The 20407-nt window shown below is 43.9% G+C and overlaps 5 protein-coding genes across 7 annotated transcripts in view; 2 read left to right on the forward strand and 3 right to left on the reverse strand.

Moving 5' to 3' along the window:
- The window catches only part of LOC105561672 (glucose dehydrogenase [FAD, quinone]-like), a 16376-nt gene extending 15306 nt beyond the window's left edge, over nt 1-1070 (forward strand). Inside the window, exons 7-9 of the mRNA XM_012011862.1 lie at nt 65-392; nt 484-752; nt 829-1070. Of these exons, the coding sequence (XP_011867252.1) occupies nt 65-392; nt 484-752; nt 829-872 (641 nt within the window). The 3' untranslated portion in view covers nt 873-1070. The remainder of the gene's footprint in view (nt 1-64; nt 393-483; nt 753-828) is intronic.
- A 1236-nt stretch (nt 1071-2306) lies between these two features.
- Nucleotides 2307-4473, reverse strand: LOC105561714 (zinc metalloproteinase nas-4-like). Its single transcript, XM_012011944.1, has 4 exons — nt 3739-4473; nt 3002-3304; nt 2639-2775; nt 2307-2393 (listed from the first exon to the last, which is right to left on the reverse strand). The coding sequence occupies exons 1-4, from the start codon at nt 4028-4030 to the stop codon at nt 2307-2309; spliced, it is 819 nt and encodes a 272-aa protein (XP_011867334.1). The 5' UTR covers nt 4031-4473.
- Nucleotides 4474-5351: 878 nt separating this feature from the next.
- LOC105561674 (zinc metalloproteinase nas-4-like) lies at nt 5352-8154 on the reverse strand. 2 transcript variants are annotated; one of them, XM_012011867.1, is made up of 4 exons: nt 7489-8154; nt 6681-6986; nt 5933-6069; nt 5352-5737 (listed from the first exon to the last, which is right to left on the reverse strand). In XM_012011867.1, exons 1-4 carry the CDS (start codon nt 7841-7843, stop codon nt 5618-5620), a joined length of 918 nt encoding a protein of 305 aa, XP_011867257.1. In that variant the 5' UTR covers nt 7844-8154; the 3' UTR covers nt 5352-5617. The 2 variants fall into 2 exon arrangements, with proteins under 2 accessions (XP_011867257.1, XP_011867256.1); XM_012011866.1 differs by having other exon boundaries at nt 5352-5785.
- Nucleotides 8155-10924: 2770 nt separating this feature from the next.
- LOC105561677 (leucine-rich repeat-containing protein 47-like) lies at nt 10925-14234 on the forward strand. The gene is made up of 4 exons (XM_012011873.1): nt 10925-11845; nt 11969-12436; nt 12745-13072; nt 13264-14234. The coding sequence occupies exons 1-4, from the start codon at nt 11257-11259 to the stop codon at nt 13475-13477; spliced, it is 1599 nt and encodes a 532-aa protein (XP_011867263.1). The 5' UTR covers nt 10925-11256; the 3' UTR covers nt 13478-14234.
- Nucleotides 14235-16213: 1979 nt separating this feature from the next.
- LOC105561676 (CDP-diacylglycerol--inositol 3-phosphatidyltransferase) lies at nt 16214-20015 on the reverse strand. Of its 2 annotated transcripts, none has more exons than XM_012011871.1 (4): nt 19635-20015; nt 18209-18497; nt 17334-17497; nt 16214-17270 (listed from the first exon to the last, which is right to left on the reverse strand). In XM_012011871.1, exons 1-4 carry the CDS (start codon nt 19678-19680, stop codon nt 17116-17118), a joined length of 654 nt encoding a protein of 217 aa, XP_011867261.1. In that variant the 5' UTR covers nt 19681-20015; the 3' UTR covers nt 16214-17115. The 2 variants fall into 2 exon arrangements, with proteins under 2 accessions (XP_011867261.1, XP_011867262.1); XM_012011872.1 differs by lacking the exon at nt 19635-20015 and adding an exon at nt 19128-19398.
- Nucleotides 20016-20407: the final 392 nt, after the last annotated feature.

A 20407-nucleotide genomic window follows, 5' to 3' on the forward strand; every position in this document is an offset into this window, starting at 1 on the left:
TATATATTATTAAAATTTTAGATACAAAGTGAGACAGGATATACTTATCGTGACGTTGATTTAGGAATATCCGAGGTGACAGCAATGATAAACACTAAGTTTGCGGATCCGAGGGAGGATCATCCCGATGTGCAGCTAATCTTCGGCGGTTACCTGGCCGATTGCGCGGAGACTGGCATGGTGGGCGAAAAGAAGGGCACGAACCGCAGCATCTACATCATCCCGACTATCCTGCACCCGAAGAGTCGCGGTTATCTGCGCTTACGGAACAACGATCCTCTCTCGAAACCGCTGATCCACCCCAAATACCTGACTCACGCCGACGACGTGGCCGCTCTCGTAGAAGCTGTTAAGTTCAGCGTCCGATTATCGGAGACCGAGGCGCTCAAAAAGTGCGAACCTCCAATCCTCAACGGTCTTAGACAGAGATTACTTGAAAACTTCGACTTGCACTCACGTGGGCTACATGGATATTCTTTTTAGGTACGGTTTCCAGCTGGACCGGACTCCCGTGAAGAACTGCGAGAACCTCAAGTTCGGCTGCGACGCTTACTGGGAGTGCGCGATTCGTCATGACACCGCGCCCGAGAATCATCAGGCGGGATCCTGCATGATGGGTCCACCGGACGACCCACTGGCCGTGGTTGACAATCAATTGCGAGTTCGAGGGGTGCGAGGTGTAAGAGTGGCCGACACGAGCATCATGCCGAAGGTGACGTCTGGCAACACGAACGCGCCGGCGATCATGATAGGTACGCAATTTTTTCCTCTTCTTATCTCCTTTTTATGTCCTTCTTCCTTCTTTCTGCATGTGTATACGTATTACAGGTGAAAGAGCGGCGGACTTTATCAAGAAGACCTGGATCGGTTGACACGAAATTGTTCAATCCAACGATCCGACTGCACTCTCCTATTATCACTTCACTAAGGACATTGTGTTTCCCCACACAGATAAATAACTGAAATAAATGAAAAGGAAGAGTAAAGGAGTTTTAGGAAACGTAGAATATTTATATAAGAAATTGCAAATATATATAAAATTATTCTTAGATATTTTAAAGTATAAAGTATAATGTTATTTGAAAGTAAGTAATGTAAAAATTAAGTGGAATACACGCGCGTACGCGCGGACGCACGCGCACATAACTCTCTTGCGGATTGTGTTACTTCGAATCTCCCACCGTAGATGAGAAATTTTACATGACACACGTTTGTATCCCTCTGACAAGTTTCGTAATTAATTAGTTAGTTTAATTAAGGGGTATTATTTCGTGTATTATTACTTAAAAACATATACTTGTCCCAATTAGTTATGTAATTCATCTGATGCATCGAAAACGATAATTACTTAGCAAGAATTTTTTAATTTAACCGATGAAAAAGCTCGTGTTACGTGACAATTCGGAATTTACTTTACACGCATTTGATTTATTATCGTATGTTTAAGTTCGTTTCGTAGTAATTTTCCGAAGATTGTATCTTCCAAGCCAAACGGGTCCTTTAATCGCGAGAAACTTTAAATGGGCAAGTCGTACGATTGCGATTTTCCTCTGCATTTCCACCGAAAATAAATAGAGTAAGGAACTTCGTTATACTGTAAATAGTACATTGCCACAGTGTATTCTACGAATCACTCGTAATGATGTACAAATAAAAAATACTTTCGCGAGATACTTCATATCTCTTTTGAAATGCCATCAATTCGAGGCATCTTTTCTTTCATTGAATAAAAATTCCTGTATTTTCCAGGTTTTTAGTTTCGAAAATTTCAAGAGTCATTCGACTCACAATAAAAATGACATATGGTTATGAAAGTATAAAATCTGGAGAAGAGACATGTGAAATAAAATTTGATTGAGATAAAACAGTGATCATATCAATGAAGATGGTAAGCTTTCCTCGCGCTTATTCACCCAGACGTTTTAATTAATTTGTGTTGGCTGAGGTAATATTTTTCGCAATAAATTTTCTGTATTAAAACACTGGCCGGTTAATGTCGACTAAAAGCTTGATTATTATTAGTTACTGGCAACTTAAAGAGATTTCTATGTTTTAATTAATTACTCGATAACTATTACGAATTTTATAAACTGGTACATAACTTTCCATTTTTCAGTTTAACCCGCTCTACCAATATACGAGCGGATGGACACCTTATCCGTAACACCCTTATAGTAATAAATATCCTTCTTTTTTTCATAATACATAGACTTTTATTAAATATTTCTAATTTATTGATAATATACAAAACATTTATCAAAGCCAAATATTCGTTCGTTGGTCTTGATCTCTGACATAAATGCGGATTATGCCGAACATTTGTACATTTTGTTGATCCTCTGATAATCTGAGGGACTAAAGCCATTCCTCTGCCCGATTACTGCTTTTGCATTCTGAAAATTCCGCAAATGAGATCACAATGTCACTACAAATATTATTTCTATAGATATTCATATAAAAATGAATATGCAGACATGTAATTTAATGCGTGTAATTTAAACTTGCAAACTTGTAAAATGTTCCCTCTTTCTCTACATCGAACTGACAAATCGATAACTCGAATCCACTTCTATCCAATAATTAAGTAATGCAATTAACGACTTACTAACGACGCAAAGAATATTCATAAAAATCTTACTTTTGTCACGATAGTTTTTACTTTGGTGTCTATAGCAAACGCGTACGCTGAATAATGCATCACGCTGCGGTAATCGTAAGGGATGCCGTATTCTTCGACGACATTCGGGGAAAGTTTGACGAAATTACTTGCGGTACCTGGATGGACGAAATAAAGGTAGAAATTTATATAGAAATGTAGATCTACAGAGTACTCCTTAATTACAGTGTTTGCCAAAAATGATGTAAAAGTCGCTCGTTGTTTTAATGTTAAGGGATTAACATTATTCCTTCAAATTTGTGTTTATCACATTTGAACCATACGAATTTTATTAATTTCTTAATCTTTAATCTTTTATCGCTTGAATGGATTGCAAATACGTACTTTGTATGATATTCTTCCAATTGATAGTCACGTAATCATCTCGGTCATATCTAGTGTGCTCGTGCCAAAAACCAGCAGCGTGCATAATCTCGTGTATTACGGTACCCTTTTTGGTTACGCAACCAGGAATCTGTAAGTTTATTCTTTGTGCACCGCCGATCCTGCCAATGCTGCTCCAGCATCCGGTATTATCGCTAGTAATTTTGACATAATCCTGTTCATTCGTCCTCGCCTTAAGCCGCAAGCAAGTATACTTTTCATAGTCTTTTATCGCCTCACGTATAAGATTCATCTGCGCGCTATCTGCAATACAAAATTGACATACAAAAATCATAATAATGAAACAATAACTTCAACTAAGAACATTTATCTATCTATCGGATTACTCAGGTGAATACTTAATTTTTTGTTTTCCACTTACATTTTAAGCGAAATCATGAAATAAGACACCGTGAAGTGTCTTATTATTATATTTTATTTTAATTTTTCCAAGAATAAAATATAATTCTGTATGGATAATTTGAAATAACACAAAGTGACGAATTAAATTAATAAACATAAGATACAAGTAGAACATTTTTTTGTCTTGATCAAAAGTTATATCTTATAACATATGCGGGAGGAATTTAAGTTCATTAGTATGTATTAAATTTTCATGAACATAATATACTGCAGAATAAGTGATTTTGATGAACAAACTACAGAATGGCTTAACTTTCGTTCTTGAAAATACTTACTGAAGTTACCCTGGATTACATAAGGAATAATGCGATTAGGCCAACGGAGCTTTGGGTCTTTCGCACCGTTTCGTATAGTGCTTTCTGTGACCATAATGTCTCCCTCCAAGTAGTTGCCCAATTCTTCAGGATTCACGTTCATGTCTTCGGTCCACTGCGCTACCTTCATTCCTGATTCGTTGTCCGGGACCGTCAGGGCCAATTCTAAGGTATAATCCTTTACATCAGGGAGCGGTCCCGCCGATGCAAATGTAAGGACGACAAGCGTCCACGCTAACGATCGGTGCAACATGATCAACGTTAAATCAAATTGAAGCAAGTTACTTTAACGGTAATCCTGACGACTGCGGAATACAACTTATCGGATCGTTTTTATACGTTCCAGTCTCAAAAATTTTCTTACCCCCACCTACACCACTTTCAGGCAAATGCGGATATCGTACCAAAGATCCGATAAAACACAAATTTGCTGACGATCAAGTATACGATTCTCTTTTCTGTATTTTTTTTTTATATATCTGCTTACGTACTAAAGGTGCGAGTGAGGTGAATATTTGGTTCAATTAACTCAAACGAGTATATTTAATTGACTGATTTGATTTCATCATTTTAGCGTTGTGTATCTAATTTGTTACTGCTTGGTTTCTCTGGAATTGCAAAATTTATTTGGTTGCGCGCATTGCATGTAAACATTAACACATAATTTAAAATCCGATGAGATACGTTGTGTGTGCTGTGAAGTTGAGATAAAATTAATGTAAAGCTATTTGAGTAATTTTCTTTTCACGACAACATCTCGAACAACTTAAAAAGTTTAAACAGGTGAAAAAGATAAGTTTGCGTCTTATGTTTATGTTGTCTGGAGAGCGCGAGAAGTCGCACACGAAATTGATATCTCTTTTCCTCGAAATGTTTTCGATATTATCACTTTTTTATTATTTTCAAAGTTAAAAGGTATTAAATAGATACATATAAAATTATGTGTCATCTGAAAGTTTTTTAAATCTCTTAATACGTTAAAATGTGATCATTCTTTAGCAAGAAGTAATTTTATTTATGAAAAATGAAGATTATAACACATTTTATTTACAAAACAATTTTGAATTTTATTTTACACTTACAATTAGTGCATGGTACGTCTACGTATCATTCTGCGATAATTTGCAAATTTTACTTTTGTATTGTCATTTTTTCTGCATTTTTATCGGAAATAAATCTGGCAAGAAACCTTCCCAGATAGCAATGCATGTCTAAAAGACGTCATAAAGATATGTTCAAGACTCCTTTTAGACGTGCATGTCTAAAAGACAACTTAATGCCGTCTTAAAGATCGTCTTTTAGACATGAATGCTAGCTGGGTTGTTATTGAGTTGCACTGTAAGAAATACATCATGCATCGTAGATAATCTCTTATGAATTACTCGTAAGGTGAACAAATAATAAGTATTTTGTCGCAAAATATCTCATTTGTTTGCGTGTGTATTGGCATTTACGTAACGTTCTCTTTATCAATCAAAAATTTCCAGCGCGTATATTTCCTTTACTTTTATTCTCAAATTTTAATACTCAATCAATATTTGATCATTAACGAAGAAGATAAAAAACTCAGTAAGAAAGGTGCACTTGTGTATTGTAATATGTAACTTTATAAGGTAGGCATAACATTAAAGTATACATGATAATGATTATATTAATATATAATAATACTGTTAATATACCTACACACTCGCTGTTCGCATATCAGTTTTTTTTTTAAGAGACACAATACGCTTCGCACATAAGACTAGATATTTCTGATTTCTTATTAATTAACTCCAATCAAGAATTTCATCTTTCTTGTGTAGTAACACGTTCGAGAACTGCTGACGATGTTTATTCATTAGTACTGCTCGATGAAACCTATGCCCGCGCGCTTGCCACAGCTGTACATCCTCCTGATTTTCAGAATGTCTTTCTTGCTGAAACCCTCCCTCTGACCGAGCTTCACCTCGTTGTTACCCTGAAAGATTCCGCCAATAAGATCCAAAATGCTGCCGTCCAGCTGTCTCTACAAACACATGGACACGTGTATGACAGTGCGACTCGCAGACTCGCGAAATGTACTTCAAACTGACGTACACGGTAGCTCGTGTCTGCGTAAGCTCGAACCGCTCGAGTAATATAATGTGTGAAAATGTTTTTAGGAATCACTTACTTTGGGCATGATGGTTTTTAATTGATAATTCTTGGAGAACGCCGTGGACGAGTAGTGCATCACGCTGCCGTAATCGTAACCGACGCCGAAAGCGTGGGTGATCTCCGGGGGAGCCTTATTAAAATTGTGCGCGTGACCTACATGCATAACGCACATGGTAAAAATAGAATTTCATAATGCAGAAAGAGATAACCTCAGCCGGTTATTGCGCCGATGACCGTAAAGTTTTACGGTACAGAGAGTCATATTTAGTATTGAAGACGTTGGTATCAAGGCGGTTTAGTATTGAGTTAATATCAAATTCTCGTGCTGCGAGCGAGCGAGAGATTCTCTGGTAAGCCTAAAAAAATCATAGAAAAGCCTTGCCAGAGAAGGGATTAAAGAAATGTTATTTAATTCAATAATGTCCATTTCTATCAATGCAGATTAACTTTAACTTATTGTTACCTCTCTCTAGTTCTAAGAGTTGGGCAAAGATGGAAAGTAAATTACACCGAGATTAAAGTTAATCTCGTTAGGCCGAAATGGACATGAGTCAATTGATATTGAATAACATTGAGTAACAGGCAAGTTTTATTCATTCTTGTAAAAAGAGTCGATCCTCAGAGGTCTCAGCTTTAAAAAATGGTAGCAGTTAAGATAAAAAAGGGGGGGAGGAACGCGGGAAAGTGTGTCAAATGGGCAATTAGATCAGAGGATTATGATATTTTCTTTCAGACGGCTTATCGCTCGTGAGTAGGGCACATACCGTGTGAGATATTGTCCCACAGAATGTCCACGTAATCGTCCCGCTCGTATCTGCTGTGCTCGTGCAAAAAGCCGACGGCGTGCATCAGCTCGTGTATCACCGTGCCCTTCTGCGTCAGGCAACCGGGAACCTGAAGGTTTATGTCCTGCCGGCCGCCGATCCTGCCCACGCTGCTCCAGCATCCGGTGTTACCAGCCGTGATTCTGACGTAATCGCTCTCCTCGCCTGTGTACGGCTTAAATCTGATGCACGTGTACTTGTGGTAGTCGTCCATCGCGTCGTATATAACTCTCTGCTGCTGGGCGTCTACGCAGGTTTCACGGAGAGATGAAAATGCAGCGGTTTTAGAATATAAGAGCCTTCAATAATTGCTCACAGGTGAATGCTTAAGCACTAAATTCTCCGAGTGTACAATTAACAATTATCTAATCGCGGCACTTAAACCGTCGGGCAAAACACCAAAGTAATTCAATAAGTACGCTATTGTTTTTTTTTAAACGTAAAGGAAAGTCCCCTATTGTGAGATAGACTTCTAATATGAGATAGCGGGGTTTCTGTTAAATTAATAGGCATCATCCGATTCCACCATGAATTAATTTCATTCGGAGCGAAATCTGTGTAGTGAAAAATTCATTGTTGGATCGTGTAATCGTTGCGAAAGAAGATTTGTGATTGAACCTGGGTGTTGAGAACCTGCTGTCTCATATTAGAAACCAAACTCGTAATAGAGGACTTTCCTCTAATACAAGCGGAGACCAGTTTAAAAAGGAATACGAAATACGGGAACTGGGTCGTATCGAGTACTCACTGAAGTAAGGGCTAAGCACGAAGGGAATAACGCCGTTGGGCCACCGCGCGGAGACCGCCGCGAGACCGTTCCTTCCGATGCTCGGCGGAAACAGGATGTCTCCCTCCGCGTATTCGCCCAGCTCCTCCGGGTTCACGTCCATGCCCTCGCGCCACTGTGCCACCTTCAGTCCGGTTTCGTTGCTCGGGAACCCGTAGAGCAAACCGCCGAGGTTCCGCAGGTGAGCGATCAGCCCGTTGGGGCCGTCCACGGCGTTGTCGAAGACGTCGCGACGACGGAGGACCGGCCAGGCCGACGTCAACGTCGTCAAGGCGAGGAACGTCCACGCGAGGGTGGCTGGCAGCCGACGCAGCATGGTCGTGGCTGAGTCGGATCGCGGTACCGGTCTCGGGGTACCTCTAGGATACCTGTACGAGTCCACAGTCCCGCGACAACGGGCGCGAATGCAATGATACGCAGCCACTCGAGCCGTTCCCTTTTTTATACGCCATGTCGAAAAAAATCTGTGCCCCACCCGGGGGCACGGATGTGCCGTAGGAAGCCGCTCCGGAAGTGATCGGGGTCATCCGTTGATAACCGTGGACTTTGGGTGATGGCGAGCTCAGATTTGCGCCTGGTATCTCGCTGATACCCCGAAGGCGCGACACCAAGACCCTGAGGACGCTGTTACGCGTGAGTCATTAATCCTCCCGGCGCGGCGATTATTCTATGGGAGGCCGAAATTCTTAATACCTCTTTCGCAATTTTGATGACATACGTGGGTCGTTACCAACATTGTTAATATTCATATTCGGAAGATATAGAGTCGCCGTTTCCTCGCCGAGAAATACCATACACTGGGCACAATTTCGAAATACTCGATTGGTAATCGAGCATAAGTAGTCAAGTATTCGAAAGCATTTAATTAGGTATCGACTGAAGAAAATTGTGTACGAAATGTTTGCCTGCTCTTCTAGGTTGAGACTTTACGAAAATTTCGGAAGATAAGTCGAGGATAATTTTAAAGGATAAAACTTGATCGGTGGATTCAAATGCGTCTGACAGGTCCATACTTTATTTTCTATTCGCAAGGAATATAAGGTAGAAGATGTTAAAAGCGTAAGGTACTCCCCGCGGAAGTGAGGAAGCGCGGAAGCCGTCAGATGGTCATTGCCACTTGATGCGTCAAGTACATCTGCATAATCGGAGAACGGCGCTATTAGCACATAGAACGATGGAATTAATATCCCGACACGAGTCATTCACATGCAAATCTTGTCGAGCAAACATTTGTCATCGAAGAACCTCGGCGTATGACAGCAAATAGTCAAGGTCGTCACTCGTGTCGCCGTTTCGATAACTTACAATTACCAATACATTGCTTCGCTTAAAACACTTTAGCATAAAAACGAAATCCGAACTAAACGTCGAAACATTTTGAATATTTAGATTCTTTATGTGCCGCTTGTGAAGCTTAAATGCTTAGAAAGCTTTCAAGGTGTTTCGCTGAATTTTGGTATAAAATAAAAATTAGGAAGAATCTTAGAAAAACGTTGTGGAGAACAAACCGAGTATTTGTCCAGACTTTCTGTTCATAATAGCATTTATAAAACATTCTGATTTAAATATTTATCAATTTTTCTAATTAGAATCTCGCGTGAATTTTTTTTTGAGGAATCAGACAGAAAATTCTAATTAAATCCCTGAAAGGAGAATCTAATGTACGAGAATGCTTGTTATATCGCGAGTTCGCGGTGGACAAAATTTTCATATGAGATTTCGCGAAAGAACATTGACACTGCGTTTTTACGTGCGTTCGAAAAAATGTAATGGACAAAACACAACTATTTATGATTATTCGAGTGAACAGTTTACGTAAACTTGATCGGTATGCGAATAATACGAGTGAATAGAAAAATAGATCTTGTACGGTCTGGCTGGATCTTTGTGCCTCGCAATCATTAGAGCAGAGTTCTCTATTATGAGATAGAATTCTAATGTGAGATAGTAGGTTTTCAACATCCAAATTCAATCACAAATCTTCTTTCGCAACGATTACACAATTCAATTTTCCGCTAAACAGATTTCACTCCAAGGACAATAAATTCATGCTGGAACCAACAGACGATGCCTATTAATTTAACAGAAACTCTGCTCTCTCACATTAGGAGCCTATCTCTATAATAAAGGACTTTACTCGACTTAAAATTTATACACATTTTTTTCGGCCCAACAGATTACTAGGCCACTGTCGGTCTTAAAAGCCTCCCAAGCTGAAATAGTACAATCGCATAATTAAATTGAAATTATTCGAGTGATTATAAACGGCAGCGACTAATTACGAATATCGCAGTGCTTAACTAGCATAGCAGAGTGTGGGACTAAAAACAGCACTACGAAAATACCACTTCGCGTTATCTAAAACCAGTTTGAAGTGTATCTAACAGCGTGCTAGAGCTAAATGTTAGAACCCGGGTCCCCTTTTCTATTTACGTAGAGCGCGGGACGATAATTTTCGGTAAAAGAAAAATAAATCAATCCCGACGGCGCGCGATTAACATACAGGTTGGTTCCGGAGTTTGCGTTTACCTGGCGCGTTTAGAGAAATACGATAGAAATTAAACTGAAATTATGTGAATACATTAATTTTAATTAATGTATACATATATTTGGGTACAACTTAAATGACTATTGCTTTGTGAACAGTTTAGTGTTCAATGAGACACGTTGTTAATTCGGATCAACCCTAGCGGAAAAAATTTCTATAAATAACTACAAAAATTGACTTGACATAGAAATTTGTAGAAATTTATATATTTACGTTGAAACATAATTTTTTATGTAAAAATATCTACAAAATAGTACCATAAATTACAATGTTCTCAAATCAAGAAATTATTGCAAGTAGTATTTCATGAAAATGTACAATTTTGTAAAAACTAGTACAAAACTTTACTAGTTAAAAAAATTCGAGAAACAACAAAATCTTAAAGAATTGAAACATCTGCTTACTCGTAGAATATAACAAAAATTAACAAAAGTGTTAAAATTCTAGCATTTTCATGTCGATTTTCATAACACTTTTTAAATTTGCGTAGAATTTCTTAGATTCTGGCAGTAATATTTAACTTTTTTGTAGATTTTTGTATAATTATTTCCTACAACTACCTACATTTTTGAAATGCTTATAGACCAATCAAATTCGTTATGCGTATGCTTGTGCACTTATGCAAAAGTGTGTGTGCTCCCCGCTTTACACTTTCATGTTACCGACCTTTCATGCATGCAGCACGGAACACAACCAAAATTGGGCACTGCATTACCCGCTTGAAAAATGGGCGTAGCACGGACGCGCACCAAAAGTGGAGACTTTATCGGCAGTGCTTGAAAATAGTTCCAAAAATGAAAATGGGCGTAAGGCGCTGGAATCAGCCGGCGTGGCCGATCTCAAGTTTCTCTCTGGGGGCCGTGGCAGCCAGGGCCCAGGAGTCTCTCTGCTGTTACTGCTATTAGAGACCGGTGTGGTTGAAGCGGTTGAGCATCGTCGAAGAATATCTTATTTCGGGCTTACATCAGTCGATTGCATCAGCTTTCGCATGGACTATTGGCTAGTCATGGCCCAGTTCTCGATACTCTCGTGGGCTCCAGCGCCGTTTCAATAAGAAGAGGAAGATCCTCGCTCCATCTACGGTCTACAAACCTAACCTTAAAACGCTCGTCGGGATATACTGTTTACGTTACACAAAAGTGACTAACATTCTGCACAAGGTCCCCGTTGGGCTCGTCACAATGACGCACGAGGATTCGTGGGAGGCCGTGAAACAGGCGGCCGAGAAGAACCGGCACGAGTTGGTGCTGTCGGGCGCGTCGGTGTCCAAACTGATCGAGACGTCCGGCCTGGACAGGAACCTGTTCGACCTCCACGGCCTGAATTATCTCAGCATAACGCACACGCGTCTCCAGGAGGTGCCGGACGAGATCGAGAGGCTGGCGAACCTCGCGACTCTGGTGCTGCACTCGAACGAGATCGCCGAGCTGCCGCGTGCGATCGCCAAGCTGGCCAAGCTGAAGGTGCTCGACTGCTCGAGGAACAGGCTGGCCTCCCTGCCGGAAGAGCTCGGCGGCCACCCTCAGCTGTGCACGATGAATCTCGCCTCGAACCTCCTGCGGGACGTGCCGTCGTTTGGCTCGTGCACCAAACTGACCATTCTAGACCTGTCCAACAATCGGCTCGAGACCTTCCCCGACATCTGCCATGCGGAGCTCGCGCACCTGTCCGAGGTCCACTTCAACGGGAACCGGATAGCGGAGATTCCAGTTGCTATAAACCGACTGCAGGGACTGAAGGTCTTAAACCTGGCGGATAACCTGATCTCTGGTAATGCACAACTTTGCTTCTGTACCTTTGTATTATCCTTCGTTGAGTAGCCTTCCATAAATGCTTTTAAGTGCCGTCGAGCGTCCGGAGATGAGTAATGCATAATCGTATTATGACACGCAGTTGTGCCGAGCGAATTAGCAGATTGTAGTAAACTGAAGGAGGTGTATCTGAAAGGGAATAAATTGTCGGACAGGAGGCTGACCAAGTTGATCAACCAATGCTCCACGAAGCAAGTGCTCGATTACGTCAAGTCGCACTGCCCGAGGAGCCAGTCGTCCACGGCGGACGCCAACCCGCTGAGAAAGGGAAAGAAAGGCCAGAAAGTTTCCGAGGGTGAGAGTACGCCGGAGAGCCTGGCGCACAAATTGAGAGTCTTGAAGGTGGCGGACGACACGCCGGTGATAAAACTCATGGAGGATGTCAAGGTTATCAGGCCTTACATTGCCGCGTGTATCGTGAGAAATATGGGCTTCAATGAGGAGAGTTTCAAGAAGTTCATTCAGCTGCAGACGAGATTGCACGAGGGGATATGCGAGAGGAGGAACGCGGCTACGATAGCGACTCATGATTTGAGGCTCGTCGCGCCTGGTAAATGTCGAACGTATAATAAGAGTAAAGGAAGGTCCTCTATTATGGCGCGGGATTCTAATGCGAGATGGTAGATTTTCAACGTCCAAATTCAATCGCAAATCTTTCTTTCGCAACGATTACACGATCTAACAATAAATTTTCCACTAAACTGATTTCACTCCAAGGGCAACGGATTCATGCCGGAACCAACAGACGATGTCTATTAATTTAGCGCTCCGCTGTCTATAATAGGAGTCTCATGACACAGGGGACACCTCTACGTTATCTTTGTATCGATTTTTCTACTAAAACAATGTTGTACTCAGGGGACCTCACGTATACGACGAAGCTGCCCACGGAGCTGGAAATAAAGCCTCTGATGCGCAGCGAGGTGTGCACGGGCGCGGATCTGTTTCACAAGCTGCAAACGGAGGCGGAGAACCTACGCAAGGAGAAAAAGCGAAACGTGTATTCCGGGATACACAAGTATGTGTACCTACTGGAGGGCAAGTCTTCGTTTCCGTGTCTGTTGGATCAGTCGGAACAAGTTATCTCGTTTCCGCCCATTACGAATAGCGACGTGACGAAGATGTCCGCGTCCACCCAGGTGATGCTCGTGGAGGTGACGAGCGCCATTTCGTACACGGTTTGCAGGTGGGATTCCAATTTACGAGTCGGGCGGCGTTTCGGTCTCTTTCAAGTCTCCAATGAGTCGTTAGTCGTAATTGGAAGTCGAGACCATATGAAGTCAATCCTTTTTGGGCGAATCGACTAACAGCTCATTGTAGATCGGGCTCTAACCGTTAGAGAAGGTCGCTTCTGCAGCGATATCCTTTTGTTTTTAGGAATGTGCTGGACCAATTCCTGAAAGAATTAATAGTCGCGGGTCTCGCCGAGTCCGCAGAATCGAAGAATACGGACAACAGATGCAACAGTTTGACGGTTCAGCAAATCAAAGTGGTCGACACCCAAGGAAACCTAAAGCTGGTGTATCCCTCGAGAGCGGATTTGAATTTCAGCGAGCAGATCATCGTCGTGTCGCGAGAATACGGAGAGTAACTCGAATTCTGCCCGAATTCAGATCCGCGAGAAAGTTTAGTAGAGGTTCCTTTGTAAAAAGGAAGGTAAGGGAGAGGAGGGCAGATTCGCGAGAGTTTTTGTTTTTCTTTTTTGATTTGTTATTCGAGAGCGCGAGAGTTACCGAAGCGATCTTCCAAATTGCGTTTTTATCTTCTTCCGCGACGCGGAAGTGTCGAGATCGCTCTACTTCATCGCGTCGATTGGGGACGCTCGGCGACCGGATGCGGCGGTCGTCCGCGAACCTGAGTCTCGCGAAAGGGCGACACTGGCGGCGACTATGATAATGAACGGGATCAGTACGGGGATTCTGTAACTTGCTGTCGACGCTTTTCGGTATCGTTAACTAGCGGCAGTCAACGGTAAAGATGATCTTCGAGAAAGACACAGCTTTGCGTGAGTGGTTGCTAGTTAACGAAAAGCCTTGACAGCAAGTTAAAGAATTCTCGTACTGGTGCTCTATTCTGTCCTCGGTTACCAGCAAGTACAACGACGTTCGCTCAGCTTTTTTACACGATAGAAAAGCTGCGCAAATGTTGACGATATCGATATAGTTGTCGGTAGCCGAGTACAGAATTTAGTTAAGATCGATTAAGGACAAATTGAGTCAAGATCCAAGTTAAACGACGCTGATGGAAACCGGAGTAAACTGACCTGACTGCGCTCTCTCGGAGTCTGTCCCTCTCTTCCCGCGGTGGAGGGAAGAGGACGGACTCCGAGCCGGTGCAGCCAGTGCAGCTGGAGAGAACAGACGCGCGGTGGCGCTGGCGAATCGCGCCGGTCCGCAGACCCGAATCCTCGTTCGTTCTTATGTTCTTATAAATATTGCGCCGCGCATCCGCGACACCGCACGTTCGTCGACCGACACCCTCCGCGTCTGCGTGGGCCGTGCGCCGCCGGTAACTCGCTCCTCGCGGTGCCCCGACAAGAGACGAAGGCGCCCCGGGCCCCGGCCCGAGTTCGCCAAACTCTTTTTTTTCCCCCCTCGACTTGCGCGAGTGTTTGAAGTGATAATATGGCGCCGAAATTGCGACTGGTCACGTCGGGACGGCGCTTTTGAGGTTAGTATTCTTCCCCTCGTTTCTCCCGCCGCCGGTGCAATCGCCGCGCCTTGTTGTCTGCGGGCCGAGTTTCTCCGGCCCGCCAAATTTCTCGCCCTCCCCCGCGCACGCCTCGGGGGGGGGGGGGGTTAAACCTGTTCTACAACGTGTTCCTTGCGTCTAGAAACATTGTTTTGCAGCTAATAAATGAGTTTGAAAAAATTCGTGCCAGTTGGCAAATTGCACGTTGTACAATCGTGTGTTATCGGCGAATTTTTTGAGCGTTTTGATTTGCTCGCTTAGAATGTTTCGAGGCGCGCAACCGCGGAGAGGGGAGGGAACGACGATTGCGCGCGCGCGCGAAACTATCTGTCACGTTTTATAATTAACAACGTTGTTTTTGCGCCCCCGTCTCGCGCGTCATCGGGTCTGTTTGTGTTTGTTCGCCGACACTTTTTGCGCTTGGAATCTTCGTTTTGTCCCCCTCCCCGACGCCCGGTGGTACATTCGTCTCGTTCCGGGCGCAAAAACTTTCCGGGACCTCGGGCGAGACCCGTTGTTTCGGGTCCTCCGCGCGCGGAATTACGAAGCGTATTCGGGTCTTCACGACGTATCAGTTTTGCGCACCTCTCTCTCTCCTCATTTTTCCCTTTACGTCAGATTAAGAGCGACACTTTTTTTCTTTTATTTCTCTCTCTCTCTCTCGACGTATAACACTTTTACTTTATACTTAACAGATTTGCATTAATTTTATTGGGAAGCTGTTGCGCTGTGCGCAGTGGTTTTTTTTTTAAACCCGTTCAACAATAGCTGCGTTCGGCATTGCAAATCTGAGATGTCTGAAGAGTGCTCTCTTGCGTTAGAGTGAGCGAGAGAGGAGAATAAGGGAGGAAGAGCACTCCGACGTCTCGAATTTGCAAAGCCGAACGCAGCTAATGTAGTTCTTTGCGTCTAGAAACGTTATACTTTGTAGCTAATAAATAAGTTTAAAAAGATCCGCGCGAGCTGGTAAATTGTACATTATACATTGTACAATCGTACGTTATTGACGAATTTCTTAAACGTTTTGATTTGCTCGTGTAAAATGTTTCCAGGCGCGCAAAGAGCACATTGTGAATTAGGCTTTGTGTTTGTCGCGACGCAAATGAAGTAGAGAGAGAGAGAGAGAGAGAGCTGATGTATAATTTTCGTGTACATAAATATACCTCATTTCTATGTACATGTTAACTAAAACATTCATAGAACTTGATGCAATAAATGGCGGCATGGAGATCCTAAAGTTGCGGTTTATTCGACACATTGTGACAAATTGGAATCATTCTTGCTACACGTGCGTTGGCTACACGAAGAAACATGCTAGGTCCTTTTAAATCCGTCTACCGGAGAGATATAAAAAAATACAGAGGTTATCCTATAATTCCTACGTATCGAGGATCCCGGAAAAAAAAACGACGTCGATAATCCACCGTTTTGGTGTAATAAATGCTGGAAAACGATACGCTAAGTAAAGGCCTTCACACATAAAATTCCGTAAGGACGTAAAACGTAAGCGTAAGAAAATCAACAGGTTGGATTTGCTACTGCTTGCGTCATTGCCTTACGTTCTCGACTGTGATTGGTCGATTTTCTTATGCTTACGTTTTACGTCCTTACGGAATTTTATGTGTGAAGGCCTTAACAGTTCTGTGTAACATAACACTATGTTACCGTAGTGCAACTAGTACGTTCACTCTCTGTCGGCCCTTTGATCTTTTCGGTCCCGACCACGTGGTGTTCCGCCATTATTTTGGGCAGCGATCCAGCGGCGTATGTCCGTGTACGTACTGTAGTTGTCTGCGGTAGTGTATCAAAGTTACACCACCGCACACACAACTTTTCTCCCGTTGATCTGCCCACAATGTCGGACGCGCAGAAGGGATCGACGTAAAGCGAAAGAAATGACGAAGCAAACCTACTAGTTATACGATGGTAGCTACGGTTAAGCTGTCGCCTCAAATGTTTCAAAGTATTCTTCGCCTTTCTTTCAGCAAAGATAGAAGAGGAGAAACACTTGGAAGCACTTGTAGCGGCGGCTTGACCGCAACCGATACCACGTTAACGAAGTATCCTGGTCATTGTCGCTATTCGTAGGTGCTTTGGAAATAAACTCCTTCCTCGCGAAAGGAAAAAAATATACTTTACATACATTCTAATACACGAGTAGGGGAGTTTGGCCATTCGCCTTCAGACTAATCCCAAGTGAATGGCAAGGGTCTATTCGGACAAACTTGCACAGGCGTATAAACGTATGCATAAAAAAATCGATTGGTCTATTTATGCATACGTTTATGCGCTATGCAAGTTTGTCTGGATAGACCCTGCTTATGTATGCATCGAATATCGACCGAGAGTTAAAATAGAGACGTCTTTTGACCACGCATCTTTAAACATACATTCCCCCCGCTTTTTAAAAATATATATATGTCTGGAAGTATGTAAACATGCGTGTGTCCGGCGTGTATAGAATAGGAAGATTTGTGGATCACATTCAGTTTGACTAGCAGATAACGCGTCGAACGGGAAAGACAGAGAGCGGGTGATTTAGTTCACTTTGAGCCGCTCCTGGCGTTCCTTGACGTCGATGATGCTGAGATTGATGCACGCCACGTATCCGTGCAGCACCGAGATGGCGGCCTTGACGAGCGCCACCGGGGCGCTCAGGTACACGATCAGCCTGTACAGACCTACACCGGCGACTGCAATGCGAAAGCGCGTCGATTATTCGCCCGCGCGAGGAGACGAACGCGAAGGCTACTTACAAATCGGTCCTTCGGTGAAGTGCAGCAGGTACAGACCGGCGTAGAACGCCTCGTTGCCGGCGCACATGAAGAACAGCACCAGCCGGTTCGTGTAGTACAGCCTCATGATCGGATTCTCGGACATGTCGATGAACTTGTGGCTGGTCTTCCCTTGCAGCAGGGTCCTGTTGTGTATCGACAAGGCAACGGCGTGTAATCGCGTCATATTCCCTCTTCAGATTGCGTGTATTCACACCGGTAGACACACCGGTATTCATAGATCATCTCGAGTAATATCGTAAGACGCTAATGTACAGCTTTGTCATTGGTTTATAATATAATGGTTTAAGATTGTACTCGGGACGATTCTTAAATATAAGAACAAACTACGAATACCAGCCATAGTGCTTATATTTGAGAGTATTTTAAATCTTAAGTTGTTATAAGCCAAGGACGATATTCGTAGTCAGACCTACAGTTTTCGTCGTAAGATCCGTCTTTAGATATTACGTAGCCAATAAAATGTCCCATACAGAGATAAACTTGGAAAATTAACTTAAGATTTGACCAATATGAGCGCCAGCCATAGTCAGACTTTATATTTAAGATCGTCTCGAGATCATCTTCAGATATTCCGTAGCCATTGAAAGGTTCCATACAAAGATAAACTTTAGACGGTTCTAACAGTAAGATTTGACTGATGTGAATACCAGCCATAGTCAGATTTTATATTTAAGATCATCCTTAGCCAATGAAATGGTTCATGCAGCATCTTTAAATAAACTCAAGACTTGAATATAAGTTCTGAGAGCCACATTAGCATCTCGGGGCATTACTTGAGGCGATCTGGAGATAAGACTGTGAATACCAGCCGACAATAATACGTTGTCTCTTACGTGTGCAAATATATCCAGTGGCAGGCGATGTCGATAGCCATGCTCAGCTGAAACCAGAAGGTGTAGGCGGGATAGAACAGACACAGCGTGACCATGAGGCACATAGTGCCGATCCTGTCCGTCAGCTGGTCCAGAATCGCGCCGAACTTGGTGCTCTGGTTGTAATACCTGGCCGCGTGGCCGTCAATCGCGTCCAGCAGCGAGCTGACCACGTAACACCACGACGCGACGACATGGTTCGTGGGCATGAAGTAAAAGGAGATCAGCGCCAGGATCACCCTGCCGAAACCTGTTGGAGCGCACAACTAATTACATTTCTTCTCGTGTGTGATCAGACGAATGTAGTTGTCATTGCGACTGTTGAAATGTCAAGTCCAAAGCGGGGAGCGCACACTTTTGCACAAGTGCGTAAGGAATTTGATTGGTTCATCTCCTTGTGCATCTGCTTGTGGACCAATCGATGTCTTTATGCAAACGCTTATGCTCTTATGCCAAAGTGTGTGCTTCCCGCTTAAGGGTCCATCCAGGGCGAACTTGCACAGTAGACCGATCAATTTCTTCCCAGATATCTGTCGGAACAGATTTCGTCGAATGCCCACTACAAATTTTGAAGGCAGAAAGACTGCAAAGACAGAAACTGATGATATTCGACATGTTGCCAGCATGTCGGCAGAAATGCAACAAAATCTGCCCACGTAACTGGACCTGCTCGGTTTCTGCCGACAATCTGTTCGCGGCGTATGTTTTACAGACTCAGTTGCCGAAACAAAAGCCAAAAGCATAGATGGCTATGGTTTTGGTGTGGGCTTCCGATGAATTTGCTGCCAATCTGCTAACATTTTGCTGACTGGTTTTACGCATACGCTATGCAAATTTGTCCGGACGGACCCTTACTCCGGTTTTCACCGACGCCGTTTACCTCGATCTTTGTTTAAATCATCCTTCGTCTCTTTCTAGAGGGACACTTGGAAAGAAACAAAAGACGATCCGAGCCAATTGTGAGATCGCAGTTAAACGACGTTGGTGAAAAGCGTGGCAGGAAAAGAAACTGCGCTCTGAAAGGCTCGCGTTTGTTATTGGCAGGCCGGCTGATACGGGCGTTACATAAAACAATAGGCGCGCCGACTCAATCAATAGCGGGCAGCCTTAAAAGCGCCGCGCGAATTTATATACGCGGCTCGTCTCAGCGAATTCCATTCCCCGAATTGCGCATCGAATCACGCGGAGCGAATCGAGGGGAAAAATCCGGTTTCGCGGCCACCACGCGCGCCCCGGCCAATTGAATTTTGGCGGGCGTATCGATATGTGCCCGGTCATACTGCGCGCTACGTGTCGCGGGACGCGGTGGTTCGTGGCACCGACGACGCTCCGCTCGCCGCGGCGCAATTCGCTCTCCTCGCCCTCCCCCCGAGATTAGATTATTTACCGATGATATTCGGCACGAACAGAAAGATATTCTCCGGCTCCGTCATCTCGGCGTCGGCTCCGGCGTGGATTCTCGCCCCGCGGGGACAACTGGGCCGCGAGATAACTGGCGGGATAAATGGCTTATCCGAGACCGCCGGCGCGGCAGCGGTCAGGGATTATCTCGGCGCGGCTCGCGCGGCGTCCGCGAGCGCGCGCTCTGCGTACTTCACTCGGGACTGCGAATGCACGCGCGTCGGTCGGCTCTCCTCTTCGTCGGCGTCGCGCTGCGTCGTGCGTGCGCGCGGATGCGGCTCTGGCGGGCGAAAGAGAGAAGGAGCGGGCGGCCGAGTCGGCGTCGAGCGGCGATCTCGTATCCGCGCGAGACTTCGAGATGTATCGACCTGCGGTGACGCCTGCACCGAAGACCCACGCCCGTAGCCGGTCCCGCTCGCGCCCCGCGCGAGTTCTCCTCGGGATCCGCCCTGCGTTCTCCGTATTTTCTTCAGGATTCTTTTCAGTTTGTCAAACGATCTCGTTCGCGTGAACGTAACTGTCCGATGTTAACTTTTATTTCATTAAGAACCGGTAAGATCAGTTTATCGCGAGAACGATTAGAAATCTCGTTGGAGCTATAGGTTTGTTCGTGTTGCTTGCACTTGCTGCACTTGGAACCTTCGCGTTCTTTCTCCCCAACGCCCGGTGTACGTCCGTTTCTTTTTAAAGTGCAGGAATTTCGGGGGATTTCATTCAGTCTCGACATCGCTTCGCACGGCGGAGAGAGCGAAACCAGGG

The sequence above is a fragment of the Vollenhovia emeryi genome, unplaced genomic scaffold, assembly GCF_000949405.1.
Source record: "Vollenhovia emeryi isolate VEMERY1.0 unplaced genomic scaffold, V.emery_V1.0 DF939203.1, whole genome shotgun sequence".
NCBI classification, from domain to species: domain Eukaryota; kingdom Metazoa; phylum Arthropoda; class Insecta; order Hymenoptera; family Formicidae; genus Vollenhovia; species Vollenhovia emeryi.